Below are 22,817 nucleotides of genomic sequence, written 5' to 3' on the forward strand. Positions count from 1 at the left end.
AGGAATTTTCCAGATTATTGTTATCCTAAAGAGAGACAGTAACGCCTTATTGATCTCCACAAATTATTTACAATATAAACTTAAAATACAAGAGATCCCAGAGGGATCTTGGCGCCCACCATTGAATGATCTTCATAGGTTCCATGTCGGATTGATCTTTTCTCTACTTTTCCCTTCATTTTACTAATCTGTGCAAATTGAGACATCCCTCCAATACTTTTCAAACAAGGGAATCCAAGCTATATAAGAAATTTGAGATTTAAGGATAATGGCTGTTTGTTTGCCAGGTTGTTTTCAGGACAGACTGGTCCAAAAATGCAATACAAGGGACCAAGGGAAACCTACTTATGAAATTTGAGAAAGATCCCTTCAGTACTTTCTCAGAAATAGTGATAACAAACTTAAATTGTCAAAATCCAAGATGGCGGCCTGTCAGCCATGTTGTTTTCTGATTGGTCTCAAAACGCAATATGCATAACTAGGCACCAAGGGGAACCTACATATGAAATTTGAGAAAGATCCCGTCAGTACTTTCTCAGAAATAGCGATAACAAACTTCAATGGTCAAAATCCAAGATGGCTGCCTGTCGGCCATGTTGTTTTCCGATCGGTCCCAAAATGCTAGGCACCAAGGGGAACCTACATATGAAATTTGAGAAAGATCCCTTCAGTACTTTCTGAGAAATAGCGATAACAAACTTCAATTGTCAATATCCAAGATGGCTACCTGTCAGCCATGTTGTTTTCTGATTGGTCTCAAAATGCAGTTTGCATATCAAGGCACTGAGGGGAACGTATGTATGAAATTTGAGAAAGATCCCTTCGTTACTTTCTGAGAAATAGCGATAACAAACTTCAATTGTCAAAATCCAAGATGGCTGCCTGTCAGCCAGGTTGTTTTCCGATTGGTCTCAAAATGCAATATGCATAACTAGGCACCAAGGGGAACCTACATATGAAATTTGAGAAAGATCCCTTCAGTACTTTCTGAGAAATAGCGATAACAAACTTCAATTGTCAATATCCAAGATGGCTACCTGTCAGCCATGTTGTTTTCTGATTGGTCTCAAAATGCAGTATGCATATCAAGGCACTGAGGAGAACGTATGTATGAAATTTGAGAAAGATCCCTTCGTTACTTTCTGAGAAATAGCGATAACAAACTTCAATTGTCAAAATCCAAGATGGCTGCCTGTTGGCCAGGTTGTTTTCCAATTGGTCTCAAAATGCAATATGCATAACTAGGCACCAAGAGGAACCTACATATGAAATTTGAGAAAGATCCCTTCATTATTTTCCGAGAAATAGCGATAACAAACTTCAATTGTCAAAATCCAAGATGGCTGCCTGTCGGCCATGTTGTTTTCCGATTTGTCTCAAAATGCAATATGCATAACTCGGCACCAAGGGGAACCTACATATGAAATTTGAGAAAGATCCCTTCAGTATTTTCTGAGAAATAGCGATAACAAACTTCAATTGTCAAAATCCAAGATGGCTGCCTGTCGGCCATGTTGTTTTTAGATTGGTCTCAAAATGCAATATGCATAACTAGGCACCAAGGGGAACCTACATATGAAATTTGAGAAAGATCCCTTCAGTACTTTCTGAGAAATAGCGATAACAAACTTCAATTGTCAATATCCAAGATGGCTACCTGTCAGCCATGTTGTTTTCTGATTGGTCTCAAAATGCAGTTTGCATATCAAGGCACTGAGGGGAACGTATGTATGAAATTTGAGAAAGATCCCTTCGTTACTTTCTGAGAAATAGCGATAACAAACTTCAATTGTCAAAATCCAAGATGGCTGCCTGTCAGCCAGGTTGTTTTCCGATTGGTCTCAAAATGCAATATGCATAACTAGGCACCAAGGGGAACCTACATATGAAATTTGAGAAAGATCCCTTCAGTACTTTCTGAGAAATAGCGATAACAAACTTCAATTGTCAATATCCAAGATGGCTACCTGTCAGCCATGTTGTTTTCTGATTGGTCTCAAAATGCAGTATGCATATCAAGGCACTGAGGGGAACGTATGTATGAAATTTGAGAAAGATCCCTTCGTTACTTTCTGAGAAATAGCGATAACAAACTTCAATTGTCAAAATCCAAGATGGCTGCCTGTTGGCCAGGTTGTTTTCCAATTGGTCTCAAAATGCAATATGCATAACTAGGCACCAAGAGGAACCTACATATGAAATTTGAGAAAGATCCCTTCATTATTTTCCGAGAAATAGCGATAACAAACTTCAATTGTCAAAATCCAAGATGGCTGCCTGTCGGCCATGTTGTTTTCCGATTTGTCTCAAAATGCAATATGCATAACTAGGCACCAAGGGGAACCTACATATGAAATTTGAGAAAGATCCCTTCAGTATTTTCTGAGAAATAGCGATAACAAACTTCAATTGTCAAAATCCAAGATGGCTGCCTGTCGGCCATGTTGTTTTCAGATTGGTCTCAAAATGCAATATGCATAACTAGGCACCAAGGGGAACCTACATATGAAATTTGAGAAAGATCCCTTCAGTACTTTCTGAGAAATAGCGATAACAATCTTCAATTGTCAAAATCCAAGATGGCTGCCTGTCGGCCATGTTGTTTTCCGATTGGTTTCAAAATGCAATATGCATAACTAGGCACCAAGTGGAACCTAAATATGAAATTTGAGAGAGATCCCTTCAGTACTTTTTGAGAAATAGCGATAACAAACTTCAATTGTCAAAATCCAAGATGGCTGCCTGTCGGCCATGTTGTTTTTTGATTGGTCTCAAAATGCAATATGCATAACTAGGCACCAAGAGGAACCTACATATGAAATTTGAGAAAGATCCCTTCATTATTTTCTGAGAAATAGCGATAACAAACTTCAATTGTCAAAATCCAAGATGGCTGCCTGTCGGCCATGTTGTTTTCCGATTTGTCTCAAAATGCAATATGCATAACTAGGCACCAAGGGGAACCTACATATTTAATTTGAGAAAGATCCCTTCAGTACTTTCTGAGAAATAGCGATAACAAACTTCAATTGTCAAAATCCAAGATGGCTGCCTGTCGGCCATGTTGTTTTTTGATTAGTCTCAAAATGCAATATGCATAACTAGGCACCAAGAGGCACCTACATATGAAATTTGAGAAAGATCCCTTCATTATTTTCTGAGAAATAGCGATAACAAACTTCAATTGTCAAAATCCAAGATGGCTGCCTGTCGGCCATGTTGTTTTCCGATTGGTCTCAAAATGCAATATGCATAACTAGGCACCAAGGGGAACCTACATATGAAATTTGAGAAAGATCCCTTCAGTACTTTCTGAGGATTAGCGATAACAAGAATTGTTTACGGACGGACGGAGGGACGGACGGACGGACGGACGGAGGGACGGACGGACGACGGACCACGGACGCAGGGCGATTTGAATAGCCCACCATCTGATGATGGTGGGCTAATAAACAAAATGTCATCACACATCAGGAATTTACTTTTGATCTGTAGTTTTGTTGCATCAGGATTTTTTTCTGGTCCATTATCTTCATTTTACAATATCAGAACTTTTCTCTTGTCTCTTATTTTACCATATCAGGAATTTTCCTGCTATTTTGTTACATTATCATGAATTTCCTCATGACTGTTAAATTATCAGGAATATTCTCGGTAACTTGTAACAATATTAGGAATATTGCCTTGTTTGTAGATCTGTTACAATATCAGAAATTTTCCTTGGTCTCTTGTTTTATTTTACACACTATCCGGAGTTTTCTCTTGACTGCTGTTCTGTTACAGTATCTGAAATTTTCTTTGGTCTGTTGCTTTATTTTACACACTATCCAGAGTTTTCTCTTGACTGCTGTTCTGTTACAATATCTGAAATTTTCTTTGGTCTGTTGCTTTATTTTACACACTATCCGGAGTTTTCTCTTGACTGCTGTTCTGTTACAGTATCTGAAATTTTCTTTGATCTCTTGTTTTATTTTACACACTATCCGGAGTTTTCTCTTGACTGCTGTTCTGTTACAGTATCTGAAATTTTCTCTTGTTAGTTATTTCATTTTACACACTATCAGGAGTTTTCTCCACTTTCATCGTCCATTATTGGTGAATTGATAGGTTGGTATCTGTTTTCTTCCTCAGGAATGTCTGTGTTTATCTCTACATATTGTTCTCTCCCGTTAACAGAAGGTGTGTTGTTGTTTACTGTGAGTTCATCACCTGTTGGGCCATGTGTCAACAATTTGGTGTGATCGTCTGTGTCTAGGTATGTGGCACCCTCCGTAGGTATATGTGTAACTTCCTTGGAGTTTACATGTGTCAGTGTTGAGGTGTGATCGTCTGTGTCTAGGTATGTGGCACCCTCCGTAGGTATATGTGTAACTTCCTTGGAGTTTACATGTGTCAGTGTTGAGGTGTGAGTGTCTGTAGGTATTTGTGAAGGCAAACTACTTCTTGTCAATGACTGTAACACATCCATTATCCTGTCTAGTTTAACATCCAGTTTCCGCTCTATTTGAGATAATCTAGTATCAATATGGTTCTGAAGTCGGAGTTCAAACTCTTCCATACAACTTTTCACAACTGTCCTCAATGTATCATGGGAATATTTCTGGCCTCCTGAAGCTTCGCTCTGTGACCTTTGACCTTCTTCCTCACCAGTGTCTCCTTCAAACCTAGTGTAACATAACGGAAATTAGAATTGACATCAAAACAGTTGTCAGGAAGATAACTTAGCAAAGATATGTCACAAAGTTCTCTGAGTCTACAGAATGGGAACTGTACTCTTACAAAGATACAATTCTTATCCTAATTCATTGGTAATGTAACATGGCATTTGATTGGTCAATGAAAGTAATTGGTAAAACCATGATGTCCTTTCTAAGTATTGACCAAATTAATCAATTTAATTGATGATTAGTAATTTTACCAATGATTTTTGTGATCGATTATGGTTGGAATATAACATGGAAATATACATGCTCGATTATGGTTTGACTATAACATGGAAATTTTCATGATTTACAGCAGACTTCAAAAATTAATAAAAAAACAATATCACTGGTAAATTGAAACATCTTAAAACATATTCATAACATTTCTCCTACTTTGGTTAATGATTTTGGAGATATTTCCATTTCTGTTTAAGATTGATCAATAATTACATATTGAATCATCAATCGTTTAAGAAATGGTGATGAGTGATCATGAGCTTTCATGTGATTCTTAACAATATACTTTCTATATTTGTCTTATCTGCATTAAATCCTTATGTAGATTATTCATGTCATCAATGACCATGACTGACACCAAAATGATAATTACGATAGCTGTGACTTGATCAGAGGTCAACGGATGTTACTGACATCACAGACAACAAAATGTTAATTACAATAGCGGTGACTTGAGAGTTCAACAGATGTTACTGCTATCACTGACACCAAAATGATAATTACAATAGCGGTGACTTGAGAGTTCAACGGATGTTACTGCTATCACAGACAACAAAATGTTAATTATGACAGTGGTGACTTGAGAGTTCAACGGATGTTACTGACATCACAGACAACAAAATGTTAATTATGATAGTGATGACTTAAGAGGTCAATGGATGTTACTGACATCACAGACAACAAAATGTTAATTATGATAGCGGTGACTTGATCAGAGGTCAACGGATGTTACTGACATCACAGACAACAAAATGTTAATTATGACAGTGGTGACTTGAGAGGTCAACGGATGTTACTGACATCACAGACAACAAAATGTTAATTATGATAGTGGTGACTTGATCAGAGGTCAACGGTTGTTACTGCTATCACTGACAACAAAATGTTAATTATGATAGTGATGACTTAAGAGGTCAACGGATGTTACTGACATCACAGACAACAAAATGTTAATTATGATAGTGATGACTTAAGAGGTCAACGGATGTTACTGACATCACAGACAACAAAATGTTAATTACAATAGCGGTGACTTAAGAGGTCAACGGATGTTACTGACATCATATAGACAACAAAATGTTAATTATGACAGCAGTGACTTGAGAGGTCAACGAATGTTACTGACATCACATGAAGTAAACAAGATTTCTGAAAAAATCTCAGAAACAAGCAAAAAATATCCTTTTTAAAAATTTTTTTGCATGTGTCCGCTCAAATAAGAAAAGGATTACACATATACATGTATCCCCTAATGGGTGAACATTTACTACAGAAGACAATCTCCTGGACCACATTTTGCTAATGTTTCAAACTTACCTTTGCTGGTTATCCAATTGTCCTTGCTCATGTCCTGTTCCTGTTGCTCTATCGTTCCCATCTTTATGCACATTTCTCATCTGAGACACTCCGCCACATATGTTTTGTAGCATCTGGTACATTTCCCCATCCTCTGAACCACCGCCAGAGTTCGGATGGCCTGAACCAGATACCAAATTCCTTAACCCTGATAAGTTTAATGATGATGTACTTGTCTCAGGTGGGTTGGCCTGCAGGACTGTTGTATCTGTTTCTCTCATTTGATTGGTCACTGCGTTTCTCATTTGTTGCTGGTTTGAATCTGGGTTATTTAAACCTTGTGTATTGTGCCTTGAATCTGATTGGTTAGTTGCAAAAGGAATACTGCTAGAGTCTGGCTGAGTAGGTCGTGTGGTGTCTGTTGCAGTACCCTGTGGCCCAAACTGTCTAAGTTGTGTGGCATCTTTAGGGGTACCCCTTGACCCAAACTGGCTACGTTGTGTGGTATCTGTACCACGCGATCCCAACTGGCTAGGTTGAGTGGTATCTGTACCACGCGATCCCAACTGGCTACGTTGAGTGGTATCTGTACCACGCGATCCCAACTGTCTAAGTTGTGTGGCATCTTTAGGGGTACCCCTTGACCCAAACTGGCTACGTTGCGTGGTATCTGTACCACGCGATCCTAACTGGCTAAGTTGAGTGGTATCTGCTGAGGTACCACGTGACCCAGATTGACTAGGGGTTGACATGTTGGAGAACATTGACATCAGCCCCATAAGCTCCATCATTCCGGGTCGTGATGAGCCAGAAGACCCAGACGTAGATTGACTAAACATTCCCTGAAGTCCTGACACAGCACTCTTTTTGTTCTAAAAAGAAAGAGCAAAAATTACGTACACTTAAACCCAAAAATCTGTGTAGTTGATAGATACTGCATAAACACTATTGACTGGTTCAAAAATGCTCATAGCTGGGTAGGAAATTGTAATGTATAATTGTGTAAGGACTCCAAACTACAACATCTTTATTCTTAAAGTGTTTACTAAGCTTTGTAAAGCAATGCTACCTTTAATTACCTAAAACATTGAAATGACTATAATACGTATTTGTAGCAAGAAATGTGGTTACTGAGTACTTAACATCACCTGAATAACATCACCATGTGTGTGAGCCAAGAGTATAAATTTACAATGTGTAAAGTGAGACTATAAAGGGAGGTAACTCTTACAAAATCTACTGAATTAATCTCACGAAAAGTATTTTTCTATTGATGTTGACACTATATAAAATCACAAATTGTTAAACATGAAGCTCTAAAACAGATATACCTGGTATATTCTCACCATATGATTTAAGCATAACAATGGAAAAGTAGATTCAGGTATACATGTTGTGGTTCACAAAACTATCTGATATTCATTGAGGATGGGGTTCTATATTATAAAGCATGAATGTACCAATAATAATATATATATGTTGTATTTAAATGTGCAAGTGTACAACACGGTAAATACTTGTGTAATAGGAAGGAGTAAAGAAATACCCTGCTGGTGCTTGGCCTCATATTTGTGACCCTCCGCTCTGTAAGTGGACACGTTACCACTAGGCTAAAGGGAAATTCCCACTAGCCTGAGCTAGTAAGGCGACTCTGGTAAGTTGACCTATACTTTCCACTTTTAAACTTGTACATCAAGTTTTGATTGTAGATGACAATTCTGTTTTCAGATGAAATGCAAACTTTACTTGGATTGGCTATTCTTTACCTGCTGAAATTGTTCCACTGACCGCATGAGTTGTTGTGCACCTGGAGACATTGTGTCTGTGTCCACAAAACTCTTAACTTTATCCATGTTGAAGGTTGATGTGGCCTCTACATTATCCATGTCTTCTGCCTCTGGATTGAGGATCAGTACAATGTTGTAGATATTGAATCTCATCATGTTACTGGTGCTGGGGAACTGCAAGGGAAGTAACTGGCGTTTTAACTTAGTATAACTGAGTATATTCTGAACGCAGGCATAATTGTCTCTACATTCAGATTATAGTTCATATATCTTTATAATATTCAAACAAAGTCATATTATATTTATGTTGTGACGTTACTCCAAAATTTGTCCGGATGTTTTTCGAAAATTATTGAATTTGGGGCTTGCAGTACATTTTCTGGTAAAGAGTTCCAGCTGTCCACAATTCTTTGAGTGAACGAAAATTTCCTCATGTCCAGTCTAATTCTTGATTGATCTAGGCTGAATGAATGTCCCTGGGTCTTTCCCTCTTTCACTATTGGCAAAATTATGTGTAATAATGTTGACTCATAGCCTCCCTTCACAATTTTGTATACTTCAATCATGTCATCCCTATTACGTCGATATTGTAATAACGGGAGTCTAAGGTGAAACAATCGTTCTTCATACAACAGATTTTTCTTTCCTGGTAGTAACTTTTCAACTCGAAAGCTAGTTTTGTTTTAGTTGTAATGTCATGCTTGAATTGTTAATAATTTTGTTGTTGTTATTGTTCTAAATTTTGTTGTTGTTATTGTTTTAAGAAATAGCAAAGGAGAAGAATATAAATTTTTTTTTTCAAATGACTTAGAAAAAAATTTATGTCAACTTATATTAATTGATTAGGCCTAAAAGCAAGCATGTACCGTTTGTGTGTGTATGGGTGTGCATTTGGATCTTAGAATCGGAGGAAATCATCGTTCCTCCAGCTCATACCTTTTCCAAACTTAATGGGGAACCCATTGTACTCTTTTATGTTTACGGAAATATAACAATATTTTACCTTGACTGTAAATCCAAATAAGGTTTCCCGGAGTCTGACACGACAAGCAAACACATCACTTTGGTTTTCTCCTCCCTCCGCGTCTAGACAAGGAACACGCTTGCCCCGGGATGTTGTCATGTAACCTTCACAGGCATCATAAACCTCCAAGGATCTTGACTGACTAATGATATCTATACCGAGGATGCTGACCCGGTACTGTGGCTTACTCGTGATGGACAGCGTGCAGGGTTCACGCGAGTCACTACTCAGTTGGTCATTACTGGAACATTCTAAGGTCAGACAGTTGTCCATAAAGTCGTTAGGGGGAATATAATCTGTCCCATTGGCCTCCAATGATCTGAAAGATAGAATTTTTGCACTATTCTACATACATGTACCTATACACATTAGACTAAACTGTATATGAACATATTTTTAGCTTCAGACATACATTCTATAGTTTTCAGAGAAGCATAACCGGTACATGTAAATTTTTTAATAAATATATACCAGTATACTGTATGGTTAACAAAGTCCAGGACTAAACTAGGATCTGGAGAATATCTGCAGCCATTTTGATTAAATTGGGGAAATGAAATGGATGACTTTGCACAGTGGTCACAGGCCTCCAAATGAGTACTGCCATGCCTGGAGTCAACATGACAGTGTAACAGAGTTCATGATTGATTAAATTTAAATCACTGCCTCTGCTAGGGATCAAACCTGGAACCTCTAGTTGGCTTACTAGTCTTACGCTCATCCGATCGAGCTAAAGAGAATACCTCTCTAGCCGAGCGGTATATTGCGGCTGTATCTACCATGGTAACATACTCCTCCTCCAGGAAAGAACTGGTCCTCGAGTTTCCAGGGGTTACAGTGATGATTTTGCAAGCAATGTTAAGTATAATTCCCGAGTCCTTACATGGGCGCCAATGTAACAGAGCACATGATTTATTACTGAATTTAAAACACTGCCTCCACTAGGGATCCAACAGGGGACCTTTGGCTTTCTAGTCTTATGCTTAACCGATCAAGCTAAAGAGAAGATATCTCTAGCCAAGCAGTATATTGCGGCTAGTATTTACCAGGATTACAACAGTATCAAAGTATATATATATATAACATAGTAACACAATCGACGAAGAAAGACAACTTTATGAATTGCACCCTGACTGGGCCTTGAACTCACAATCTACGGCACCCAATCGCCTAGTCAGAAATACCCGCAACTTATACCACTGCGCCACATCGGCGTTCTTAAAAAAGAATTTTTCAATGGCGCAGTTATGTCGACACGATATCCTGACATATATATGGTCATTAAAAAAAAAACGAAAAAAATACTATCTCACTTCAAATGATAAAATGCTATCCCAAAAGCAAGATATGAAATAATTTTGCATTTAATTTGTTGAATAATATTTCTATTCTCCTACTCGTGGGAAATTATCTGGTTTGGGGAATTTTCGTGTTTTGGGTTGTTTTTTATTCATAAGGAAAACAGGCAGTGGGGAAAATAATTGTCTAATATAATACAAATGTGTGTACAAATTATATCCAGGGTTGTCATTCCTTACAGCATATTCTAACTTACCCATCAATACTGTCAAACTGGTAGGAGACAACACATGCTGGGTTCTTGTCAAACTCCCAAGAGGGAAGGATGGTACAGTAATCAACACCAGCCATAATCACTCAACACACACAGCCTGATGGTTCCAACACACAGGAAGCAAGTATTTATTATTTACATATAGTATATACATATGTAGGTTTGTTTATATGACATGTGTACAAAATATACAATATATTACAAATACATAGGAAATAGATTGGTTGTTTAGAAGATTAAATAGTTAGATAAATACGGTACAATGTAAAGATTCTGAGCCCATGCACCCCCAGAGACCCTCACAATCCAACCTTCATATTGTTGTCATTATAATAATATTATTATACTCTTTAAACAGGTAAAAGGCAAATTAATAAAATATGCCACATATATAATACTGAACCACAGCAATGCAAATTAAAAAATATATAGCAATCAACACTTTGCAATACACAAACAAATTTGAACCTGATATCAAAGGGGATTTAAAAAAAATGATAAACAAATTTCTTTAAAAATGATTTCGGGAAAATATATCATATTCAGGTGACCATTCCTTGGATACCATACTAAGCCTAACAGGCTTATTTCCAATGGGGTCCATCAGAGATACATATACAGTACTAATTGTTAAATAAATATCTGGGTCCATTAAAAAAAGTTCACCCAATATCACAGGCGTCTGAAGTTCTGACAGTAAACTGAGATATAATTCTTTTTTTTATAGTAGATACTCTTGTAACCCAGGTGTTATATACATATTCATGTATATATAACATAGTATACGTATTGTACGTTGTATACCTGTCCAGGTATACATACGTATTCATTGTGTATGTGTGCGTCAAGTCCCTGTGTATTTTTTATATGGTATTATATCTCACTTTACTGTCAGAACTTCAGACGCCTGTGCCAATATAAACAAGACCATGGTAAAGATTTGAAGATGCTCAGGATATGGTAAACAGTACAAGTATTACTGATTGGCCCTGAAGCTCAGTTGGAGACTGTTTGGTCGCTAATTTGATTTAAGGTTTTGTTGCGAGTGAACATTTACAGCTGTACATATGAAGGGTACTGAAACTAAAGCGACTCCAAGTTGACAGTCCAAAGACGAATAATTTTATCGCCCATCACGTGAGTGTGTCACACGGTGACCTTGTCTGTTTAACCTTTCATGGATATACTTGTCTTTATATAGTTCCGTTATATTCCTTTATGGTAGATTAAACTAGCATTACCTTTACGAATGGACGAAATGAAGTGAGTCATGGTTAAAACTGTCTGCAAATCGCCATGCTTTCACTTTATATTGTTGACATTTTCTACCCTAAAGAGTTCTGCCAGGGGCTATAATTCTGTAACACAAAAATATTCCAATTACCTCCCTTTAACTGTTAACGTACACCCACCAGTCGATCATGTGAAACATTGTATTTCATTAATTAATACATATCTAAATACAATATAAATAATGATATTCCTAAGGTATGTAAATATTCAGTAAAATACTAATTTTTGTTTCCCTTTTTTACCTAGAAATATTCAATTTTCATGGAGCAGCGAATGGTATATCGTCAGTTTTAATCTATTTTAATGTTGATTTTAGGAACCTTTCTGATTTATATTTGATGTTTATTTTTTTTATAATCTTTAAGTAATATTTTCCTGATGTTCACACGTCACTTAATAAGGTAAGTACTTTACCGTTTCCCTATCAATATATATATATGTGTGTATTATTTATATACAAAATACGTTTATTTGCATTGGTCAAATATTAGATTTTTTTAATTACATGCTTACTAGTGGAATATCGGAAATAATTCATTCTATTAATGTGATATTTATCACTAGTGAATGATATCCTTTTTTCTGATTTGACAAAAAACCACTTCGTTTAAACGACAATGGAGGGAATTAAAAGCTGTCCTATTATATTTTGCTATAAAAATGTAATAAACAGACGCGCACTCGTGGAAAATATCAAAATATTAACCCCACTCATGAAGTATATTTGGTATTACTGAATATACAGTTAGATATTCTGTTTATTTCATTAATCTAGAAATGAAGGTGATATGCCACCGACAGCGCCTATACACGTCTTATGACAAAAAACCCAACATATATTTGACACCCGTGATGTAGAAATGTGTTTATCAACAACACAACTAGAAGAAAAAGTAAAACAGCGCCCTAAACATGGCCTCTTATAACATCGAAAGGTAATAACATACCAAATATAGGGGACGAGAACGGCGGAAACACAAGCTCAGCTCTGGGAGTGTAAAGTATCTTTGGTAGGGTAGTGATAGTGTAAAGTATGTAGCTTTTGGAGGGTGGTGATAGTGTAAAGTATGTAACTTTAGGAGGGTGGTGATAGTGTGAAGTATGTAACTTTAGGAGGGTGGTGATAGTGTATGTAACTTTTGGAGGGTAGTGATAGTGTAAAGTATGTAACTTTTGGAGGGTGGTGATAGTGTAAAGTATGTAACTTTGTGGAGGGTGGTGATAGTGTAAAGTATGTAACTTTGTGGAGGGTGGTGATAGTGTAAAGTATGTAGCTTTTGGAGGGTGGTGATAGTGTAAAGTATGTAACTTTTGGAGGGTGGTGATAGTGTAAAGTATGTAACTTTTGGAGGGTGGTGATAGTGTAAAGTATGTAACTTTTGGAGGGTGGTGATAGTGTAAAGTATGTAACTTTTGGAGGGTGGTGATAGTGTGAAGTATGTAACTTTAGGAGAATGGTATCCGTGTAAAAGTATCGACTCCACCATAATTAATCTTTGATGGAAATGTAGATTTTAAACTACATGTTACTATCAAAATACTCCATTTTCGATTGTGTTGAACGGTGCTCAGCATATGTTGCGGCCACACTAAATTGGGACGGGACGGGTGCGTTGGAAGTTGGGGTGGGTGAGGAGGGATAGGTGGGGTGGGAGATGGGGTGAGCGGGATGGGGGTGAGATTAAGAAGGAATTGGGTTGAGTAGGGCGGGACGGGTGTGGTGGGTGATGGGTGAGTGTGGTGGGAGATGAGGTGAGATGAGAGACTGGGTGAGTAAAGTGAGGATGGGGTGTGATGGGAGTGGGGTGAGTGTGGTGGGACGGGTGTGGTGGGAGGTGGGGTGAAATGAGAGACTGGATGAGTAGAGTGAGGATGGGGTGTGATGGGAGATGGGGTGAGATGAGAGACTGGGTGAGTAGAGTGAGGATGGGGTGTGATGGGAGATGGGGTGAGATGAGAGACTGGGTGAGTAGAGTGAGGATGGGGTGTGATGGGAGATGGGGTGAGATGAGAGACTGGGTGAGTAGAGTGAGGATGGGGTGTGATTGGAGATGGGGTGAGATGAGAGACTGGGTGAGTAGAGTGAGGATGGGGTGTGATGGGAGATGGGGTGAGATGAGAGACTGGGTGAGTGAAGTGAGGATGGGGTGTGGTGGGAGATGGGGTGAGATGAGAGACTGGATGAGTAGAGTGAGGATGGGGGGGGGGGGGGGGGTGGGGGGTGGGAGGTGGGGTGAGATGAGAGACTGGGTGAGTAGAGTGAGGATGGGGTGTGATGGGAGATGGGGTGAGATGAGAGACTGGGTGAGTAGAGTGAGGATGGGGTGTGATGGGAGATGGGGTGAGATGAGAGACTGGGCGAGTGAAGTGAGGATGGGATGTGATGGGAGATGGGGTGAGATGAGAGACTGGGTGAGTGAAGTGAGGATGGGGTGTGATGGGAGATGGGGTGAGATGAGAGACTGGGTGAGTGAAGTGAGGATGGGATGTGATGGGCGATGGGGTGAGCAGATTGGGAGGGGATGTAAGAAGGAATCAAGGTGAGTAGGGTTGGACGAGTGTGATGGGAGATGGGGTGAGATGAGAAACTGGGTGAGTAGAGTGAGGATGGGGTGTGATGGGAGATGGGGTGAGATGAGAGACTGGGTGAGTGAAGTGAGGATGGGGTGTGGTGGGAGATGGGGTGAGATGAGAGACTGGATGAGTAGAGTGAGGATGGGGGGGGGGGGGGGGGGTAGGGGGTGGGAGGTGGGGTGAGATGAGAGACTGGGTGAGTAGAGTGAGGATGGGGTGTGATGGGAGATGGGGTGAGATGAGAGACTGGGTGAGTAGAGTGAGGATGGGGTGTGATGGGAGATGGGGTGAGATGAGAGACTGGGCGAGTGAAGTGAGGATGGGATGTGATGGGAGATGGGGTGAGATGAGAGACTGGGTGAGTGAAGTGAGGATGGGGTGTGATGGGCGATGGGGTGAGATGAGAGACTGGGTGAGTAGAGTGAGGATGGGGTGTGATGGGAGATGGGGTGAGATGAGAGACTGGGTGAGTAGAGTGAGGATGGGGTGTGATTGGAGATGGGGTGAGATGAGAGACTGGGTGAGTAGAGTGAGGATGGGGTGTGATGGGAGATGGGGTGAGATGAGAGACTGGGTGAGTGAAGTGAGGATGGGGTGTGGTGGGAGATGGGGTGAGATGAGAGACTGGATGAGTAGAGTGAGGATGGGGGGGGGGGGGGTGGGAGGTGGGGTGAGATGAGAGACTGGGTGAGTAGAGTGAGGATGGGGTGTGATGGGAGATGGGGTGAGATGAGAGACTGGGTGAGTAGAGTGAGGATGGGGTGTGATGGGAGATGGGGTGAGATGAGAGACTGGGCGAGTGAAGTGAGGATGGGATGTGATGGGAGATGGGGTGAGATGAGAGACTGGGTGAGTGAAGTGAGGATGGGGTGTGATGGGAGATGGGGTGAGATGAGAGACTGGGTGAGTGAAGTGAGGATGGGATGTGATGGGCGATGGGGTGAGCAGATTGGGAGGGGATGTAAGAAGGAATCAAGGTGAGTAGGGTTGGACGAGTGTGATGGGAGATGGGGTGAGATGAGAAACTGGGTGAGTAGAGTGAGGATGGGGTGTGATGGGAGATGGGGTGAGATGAGAGACTGGGTGAGTGAAGTGAGGATGGGGTGTGGTGGGAGATGGGGTGAGATGAGAGACTGGATGAGTAGAGTGAGGATGGGGGGGGGGGGGGGGGGTAGGGGGTGGGAGGTGGGGTGAGATGAGAGACTGGGTGAGTAGAGTGAGGATGGGGTGTGATGGGAGATGGGGTGAGATGAGAGACTGGGTGAGTAGAGTGAGGATGGGGTGTGATGGGAGATGGGGTGAGATGAGAGACTGGGCGAGTGAAGTGAGGATGGGATGTGATGGGAGATGGGGTGAGATGAGAGACTGGGTGAGTGAAGTGAGGATGGGGTGTGATGGGAGATGGGGTGAGATGAGAGACTGGGTGAGTGAAGTGAGGATGGGATGTGATGGGCGATGGGGTGAGCAGATTGGGAGGGGATGTAAGAAGGAATCAAGGTGAGTAGGGTTGGACGAGTGTGATGGGAGATGGGGTGAGATGAGAAACTGGGTGAGTAGGGTTGGACGGGTGTGATAGGAGATGGGGTGATATGAGAGACTGGGTGAGTAGAGTGAGGATGGGGTGTGGTGGGAGGTGGGAGGTGGGGTGAGATGAGAGACTGGGTGAGTAGAGTGAGGATGGGGTGTGATGGGAGATGGGGTGAGATGAGAGACTGGGTGAGTAGAGTGAGGATGGGGTGTGATGGGAGATGGGGTGTGGTGGGAGATGGAGTGAGCGGATGGGGATGAGATTAAGATGTAATCAGGGTGAGTAGAGTGGGACTGGATTTGGTGGGAGAATTGGGTGTATTCGGTGGGAATGGGGTTTGTGCGAAGATTGTTGAGCGGGATGGGAACGGGTGCGGTTAGAGATTGACTGAATTGGGTGGGGGACGGTTTTGACGAAAGATTGGATGAGTGGGGTGGGGGAAAGTTGTGGTGGGAGATTGGCTGAGTAGGGCAGGATGGGTTGTGATGGCAGATGGACAATTAATATTACGGACGATTATGGACGTTATTACACACATAGCGAGTACAGCCGTAATCACACACACAGCGAGGACAGCCGTAATCACACGTACAGCGAGTACAGCCGTAATTACACGCACAGCGAGTACAGCCGTAATCACACGTACAGCGAGTACAGCCGTAATCACACGTACAGCGAGTACAGCCGTAGTCATACGTACAGCGAGTACAGCTGTAATCACACGTACAGCGAGTACAGCCGTAATGACACGTACAGCGAGTACAGCCGTAATTACACGTACAGCGAGTACAGCCGTAATTACACGTACAGCGAGTACAGCCGTAATCACACATACAGCGAGTACAGCTGTAATCACACGTACAGCGAGTACAGCCGTAATTACACACACAGCGAGTACAGCTGTAATCACACGTACAGCGAGTACAGCCGTAATCACACACACAGCGAGGACAGCCGTAATCACACGTACAGCGAGTACAGCCGTAATTACACGCACAGCGAGTACAGCCGTAATCACACGTACAGCGAGTACAGCCGTAATCACACGTACAGCGAGTACAGCCGTAGTCATACGTACAGCGAGTACAGTTGTTATCACACGTACAGCGTGTACAGCTGTAATCACACGTACAGCGAGTACAGCCGTAATCACACGTACAGCGAGTACAGTTGTTATCACACGTACAGCGAGTACAGCCGCAATCACACGTACAGCGAGTACAGCTGTAATCACACGTACAGCGAGTACAGCCGTAATCACACGTACAGCGAGTACAGTCGTAATTACACGTACAGCGAGTACAGCCGTAATCACACGTACAGCGAGTACAGCCGTAATCACACGTACAGCGAGTACAGCCGTAATCACGCGTACAGCGAGTACAGTTGTTATCACACGTACAGCGAGTACAGCCGTAAGCACACGTACAGCGAGTACAGTTGTTATCACACGTACAGCGAGTACAGCCGTAATCACACGTACAGCGAGTACAGCCGTAATCACACGTACAGCGAGTACAGCCGTAATCACACGTACAGCGAGTACAGCCGTAATCACACGTACAGCGAGTACAGTCGTAATCACACGTACAGCGAGTACAGCCGTAATCACACGTACAGCGAGTACAGCCGTAATCACACGTACAGCGAGTACAGCCGTAATCACACGTACAGCGAGTACAGCCGTAATCACACGTACAGCGAGTACAGCCGTAATCACACATACAGCGAGTACAGCCGTAATCACACATACAGCGAGTACAGCCGTAATCACACGTACAGCGAGTACAGCCGTAGTCACACGTACAGCGAGTACAGCCGTAATCACACGTACAGCGAGTACAGCTGTAATCACACGTACAGTGAGTACAGCCGTAATCACATGTACAGCGAGTACAGCCGTAATCACACGTACAGCGAGTACAGCCGTAATCACACTTACAGCGAGTACAGCCGTAATCACACGTACAGCGAGTACAGCCGTAAACACACGTATAGCGAGTACAGCCGTAATCATACATACAGCGAGTATAGTCGTAATCACAGATACAGCGAGTACAGCTGTAATCACACGTACAGCGAGTACAGCCGTAATCACACATACAGCGAGTATAGTCGTAATCACAGATACAGCGAGTACAGCCGTAGTCACACGTACAGCGAGTACAGCCGTAATCATACATACAGCGAGTACAGCTGTAATCACACATACGGCGAGTACAGCCGTAATCACACGTACAGCGAGTACAGCCGTAATCACACGTACAGCGAGTACAGCCGTAATCACACGTACAGCGAGTACAGCCGTAATCACACATACAGCGAGTACAGCCGTAATCACACGTACAGTGAGTACAGCCGTAATCACACGTACAGCGAGTACAGCCGTAATCACGCGTACAGCTAGTACAGCCGTAATCACACGTACAGTGAGTACAGCCGTAATCACAGATACAGCGAGTACATCCGTAATCACACGTACAGCGAGTTCAGCTGTAACCACACGTACAACGAGCACAGCTGTAATCACACGTACAGCGAATACAGCCGTAATCACACGTACAGCGAGTACAGCCGTAATTACACGTACAGCGACTACGGCCGTAATCACACATACAGCGAGTACAGTCGTAATCACACGTACAGCGAATACAGCCGTAACCACACGCACAGCGAGTACAGCCGTAATCACACGTACAGCGAGTACAGCCGTAATCACACGTACAACGAGTACAGCCGTAATCACACGTACAGCGAGTACAGTCGTAATTACACGTACAGCGAGTACATCTGTAATCACACGTACAGCGAGTACAGCCTTAATCACACGTACAGCGAGTACAGCCGTAATCACACGTACAGCGAGTACAGTCGTAATCACACGTACAACGAGTACAGCCGTAATCACACGTACAGCGAGTACAGTCGTAATTACACGTACAGCGAGTACAGCCGTAATCACACGTACAACGAGTACAGCCGTAATCACACGTACAGCGAGTACAGTCGTAATTACACGTACAGCGAGTACAGCCGTAATCACACGTACAGCGAGTACAGCCTTAATCACACGTACAGCGAGTACAGCCGTAATCACACCTACAGCGAATACAGCCGTAATCACACGTACAGCGTGTACAGCCGTAATCACACCTACAGCGAATACCGCCGTAATCACTTGTACAGCGAGTACAGCTGTAATCACACGTACAGCGAGTACAGCTGTAACCACACGTACAGCGAGTACAGCTGTAATCACACATACAGCGAGTACAGCCGTAACCACACGCACAGCGAGTACAACTGTAATCACACACACAGCGAGTACAGCCGTAATCACACGTACAGCGAGTACAACCGTACTCACACGTACAGCGAGTACAGTCGTAATCACACATACAGCGAGTACAGCTGTTATCGCACGCACAGCGAATACAGCTGTAACCACACGTACAGCGAGTACAGCCGTAACCACACGCACAGCGAGTACAGTCGTAATCACACGTACAGCGAGTACAGCCGTAATCACACGTACAGCGAGTACAGCCGTAATCATACGTACAGCGAGTACAGCTGTAACCACACGTACAGCGAGTACAGCTGTAATCACACGTACAGCGAATACAGCCGTAATCACACGTACAGCGAATACAGCCGTAATCACACGTACAGCGAGTACAGCCGTAATCACACGTACAGCGTGTACAGCCGTAATCACACCTACAGCGAATACAGCCGTAATCACACGTACAGCGAGTACAGCCGTAATCACACGTACAGCGAGTTCAGCCGTAATCATACGTACAGCGAGTACAGCTGTAATCACACGTACAGCGAGTACAGCTGTAACAACACGTACAGCGAGTACAGCTGTAATCACACGTACAGCGAATACAGCCGTAATCACACGTACAGCGAGTACAGCCGTAATCACACGTACAGCGTGTACAGCCGTAATCACACCTACAGCGAGTACAGCTGTAATCACACGTACAGCGAGTACAGCCGTAAACACACCTACAGCGAGTACAGCTGCAATCACAGATACAGCGAGTACAGCCGTAACCACACGCACAGCGAGTGCAGCCGTTATCACACGTACAGCGAGTACAGCCGTAATCATACGTACAGCGAGTACAGCTGTAATCACACGTACAGCGAGTACAGCCGTAATCACACGTACAGCGAGTACAGCCGTAATCACAGTTACAGCGAGTACAGTTGTTATCACACGTACAGCGAGTACAGCCGTAATCACAGATACAGCGAGTACAGTTGTTATCACACGTACAGTTTATAAAACTGGAGTGAAAGAAACACTTCCTGTTGTTGCTGATATATTCCCAATTAAAAAAGAATTACCATTATTATAATTATATCGGACACGACCTATCCGGACATCAACGTCTTCATACAAGGGTTATCAATTACAGCGATACTCATAGGAAGTACCTAACAAGTCAACCCACTCGTGTCATTAAATAGACCTCCGAACCTGAAACCTTCATGTCGCCTTCTTGTTCTATTATAGAATGCAATTGATACAAATAATCAGTTGATTATGCCTGGAACGTATTTTTATCTTTCCGGTTTTCCTCTTGTAGACTAATAAAGCGACCCTCTTGTCCGCCAACACACTATCATATTACTGTTGACATGTCAGTATTCATTTACATACTACCATAATAAAACTAATGGACAAACCGGAATTAAAATACATATTCAGTACTGTTCTATTATCTATAGTACATGCAGATCGAACAGCTGATACCGCGTGCTGCTACAGGAAAGAAAGAAAGAAAGAAAGAAAGAAAGAAAGAAAGAAAGAAAGAAAAGAAAGAAAGAAAGAAAGAAAGAAAGAAAGAAGAGGTAAAATCTAGGTGAAATGTAATAGTGATATTGTACCCAAGTGACGTTTAGTGGTTATTACGGTAGATGATCACGTGATGTGTTCATGTACCTAAGTGACGTGTAGTGGTAAGTGCGGTAGATGATCACGTGATGTGTTCATGTACCTAAGTGACGTGTAGTGGTAAGTGCGGTAGATGATCACGTGATGTGTTCATGTACCTAAGTGAAGTGTAGTGGTAAGTGCGGTAGATGATCACGTGATGTGTTCATGTACCTAAGTGACGTGTAGTGGTAGGCACGGTAGATGATCACGTGATGTGTTCATAGGTATGATAGATATACATAATGTATGTACTGTATCTAAGTGACCTGTAGTGGTATGTACTGTGGATGGCCAGGTGAGGGCAATTACAGTAGATACCCATGTGACTTGTAGTGGTAATTACGATAGGCCATGTGACCCATAACACTAATTACGGTAGATGACCAGGTGATGTGTAGAGTTACAGTGTACTTACAATATATACCTATCTGACGCGTAGTGGTATTTACGGTTGCTTTCCATGCGACTAACGTTTATTACAGCAGATGATCATGTGGTATTAAGAAGTATTTACGGCACATGACAAGGTGACGTGTTGTTGTAATTTACGGTAGACGTCAATTAACGTGTAGAGGTAACTACTGTACGGCAGATGACCATGTGACGTAGAGTGGTCATTATGGTTGATATGGCAGATAACTTTGTGATATGACGCGGTAATGACGGTACATGACCAGGTGACCTAAAGTGGTAATTACGGTAGATGACAAGGTGACGTAAAGTGGTAATTACGCTGGATGTCAATGTAACGTGTAGAGGTAATTACGGTAGATGACAAGATGACGTAAAGTGGTAATTACGGTAGATGTCAATGTAACGTGTAGAGGTAATTACGGTAGATGACAAGGTGACGTAAAGTGGTAATTACGGTAGATGTCAATGTAACGTTTAGAGGTAATTACGGTAGATGACAAGATGACGTAAAGTGGTAATTACGTTGGATGTCAATGTAACGTGTAGCGGTAATTACGGTAGATGACAAGATGACGTAAAGTGGTAATTACGCTGGATGTCAATGTAACGTGTAGAGGTAATTACGGTAGATGACAAGATGACGTAAAGTGGTAATTACGGTAGATGTCAATGTAACGTGTAGAGGTAATTACGGTAGATGACAAGGTGATATACAGTGGTGATTACGGCAGATGTCAATGTAACATGTAGTGGTAATTACGGTAGATGACAAGGTGGCGTAAAGTGGTAATTACGGCAGATGTCAATGTAACGTTTAGAGGTAATTACGGCAGATGACCAGGTGACGTAAAGTGGTAATTACGGTAGATGACCAGGTGATGTAAAGTGGTAATTACGGCAGATGTCAATGTAACGTGTAGAGGTAATGACGGTAGATGACGAGGTGACGTAAAGTGGTAATTACGCTGGATGTCAATGTAACGTGTAGAGGTAATTACGGTAGATGACAAGGTGGCGTAAAGTGGTAATTACGGTAGATGTCAATGTAACGTGTAGAGGTAATTACGTTAGATGACAAGGTGACGTAGAGTGGTCATTATGGTTGGTAACCCTGTGACATGAAGAGGTATTTACGGCAGATGGCCAGGTGACGTGTTGTACTTATGGCAGATAACTTTGTGATATGAAGCGGAAATGACGGTAGATGACCAGGTGACGTAAAGTGGGAATCACGGTAGATGTCAATGTAACGTGTAGAGGTAATTACGGTAGATGACCAGGTGATGTCAAGTGATAATTACGGTAGGTGTCAATGTAACGTGTAGAGGTAATTACGGTAGATGACCAGGTGATGTAAAGTGGTAATTACGTTGGATGTCAATGTAACGTGTAGAGGTAATTACGGTAGATGACCAGGTGATGTAAAGTGGTAAT

At 42.0% G+C, this 22,817-nt stretch overlaps 1 protein-coding gene across 1 annotated transcript; it reads right to left on the reverse strand.

Moving 5' to 3' along the window:
• Positions 1 to 3,458: 3,458 nt before the first annotated feature.
• LOC117339970 lies at positions 3,459 to 11,961 on the reverse strand. The gene is made up of 6 exons (XM_033901697.1): positions 11,862 to 11,961; positions 10,603 to 10,717; positions 9,027 to 9,366; positions 8,003 to 8,197; positions 6,258 to 7,108; positions 3,459 to 4,664 (listed from the first exon to the last, which is right to left on the reverse strand). Exons 2-6 carry the CDS (start codon positions 10,695 to 10,697, stop codon positions 4,061 to 4,063), a joined length of 2,085 nt encoding a protein of 694 aa, XP_033757588.1. The 5' UTR covers positions 10,698 to 10,717; positions 11,862 to 11,961; the 3' UTR covers positions 3,459 to 4,060.
• Between the last annotated feature and the right edge of the window lie 10,856 nt (positions 11,962 to 22,817).

Source organism: Pecten maximus, chromosome 12, assembly GCF_902652985.1.
Source record: "Pecten maximus chromosome 12, xPecMax1.1, whole genome shotgun sequence".
In the NCBI taxonomy this organism is placed as follows: domain Eukaryota; kingdom Metazoa; phylum Mollusca; class Bivalvia; order Pectinida; family Pectinidae; genus Pecten; species Pecten maximus.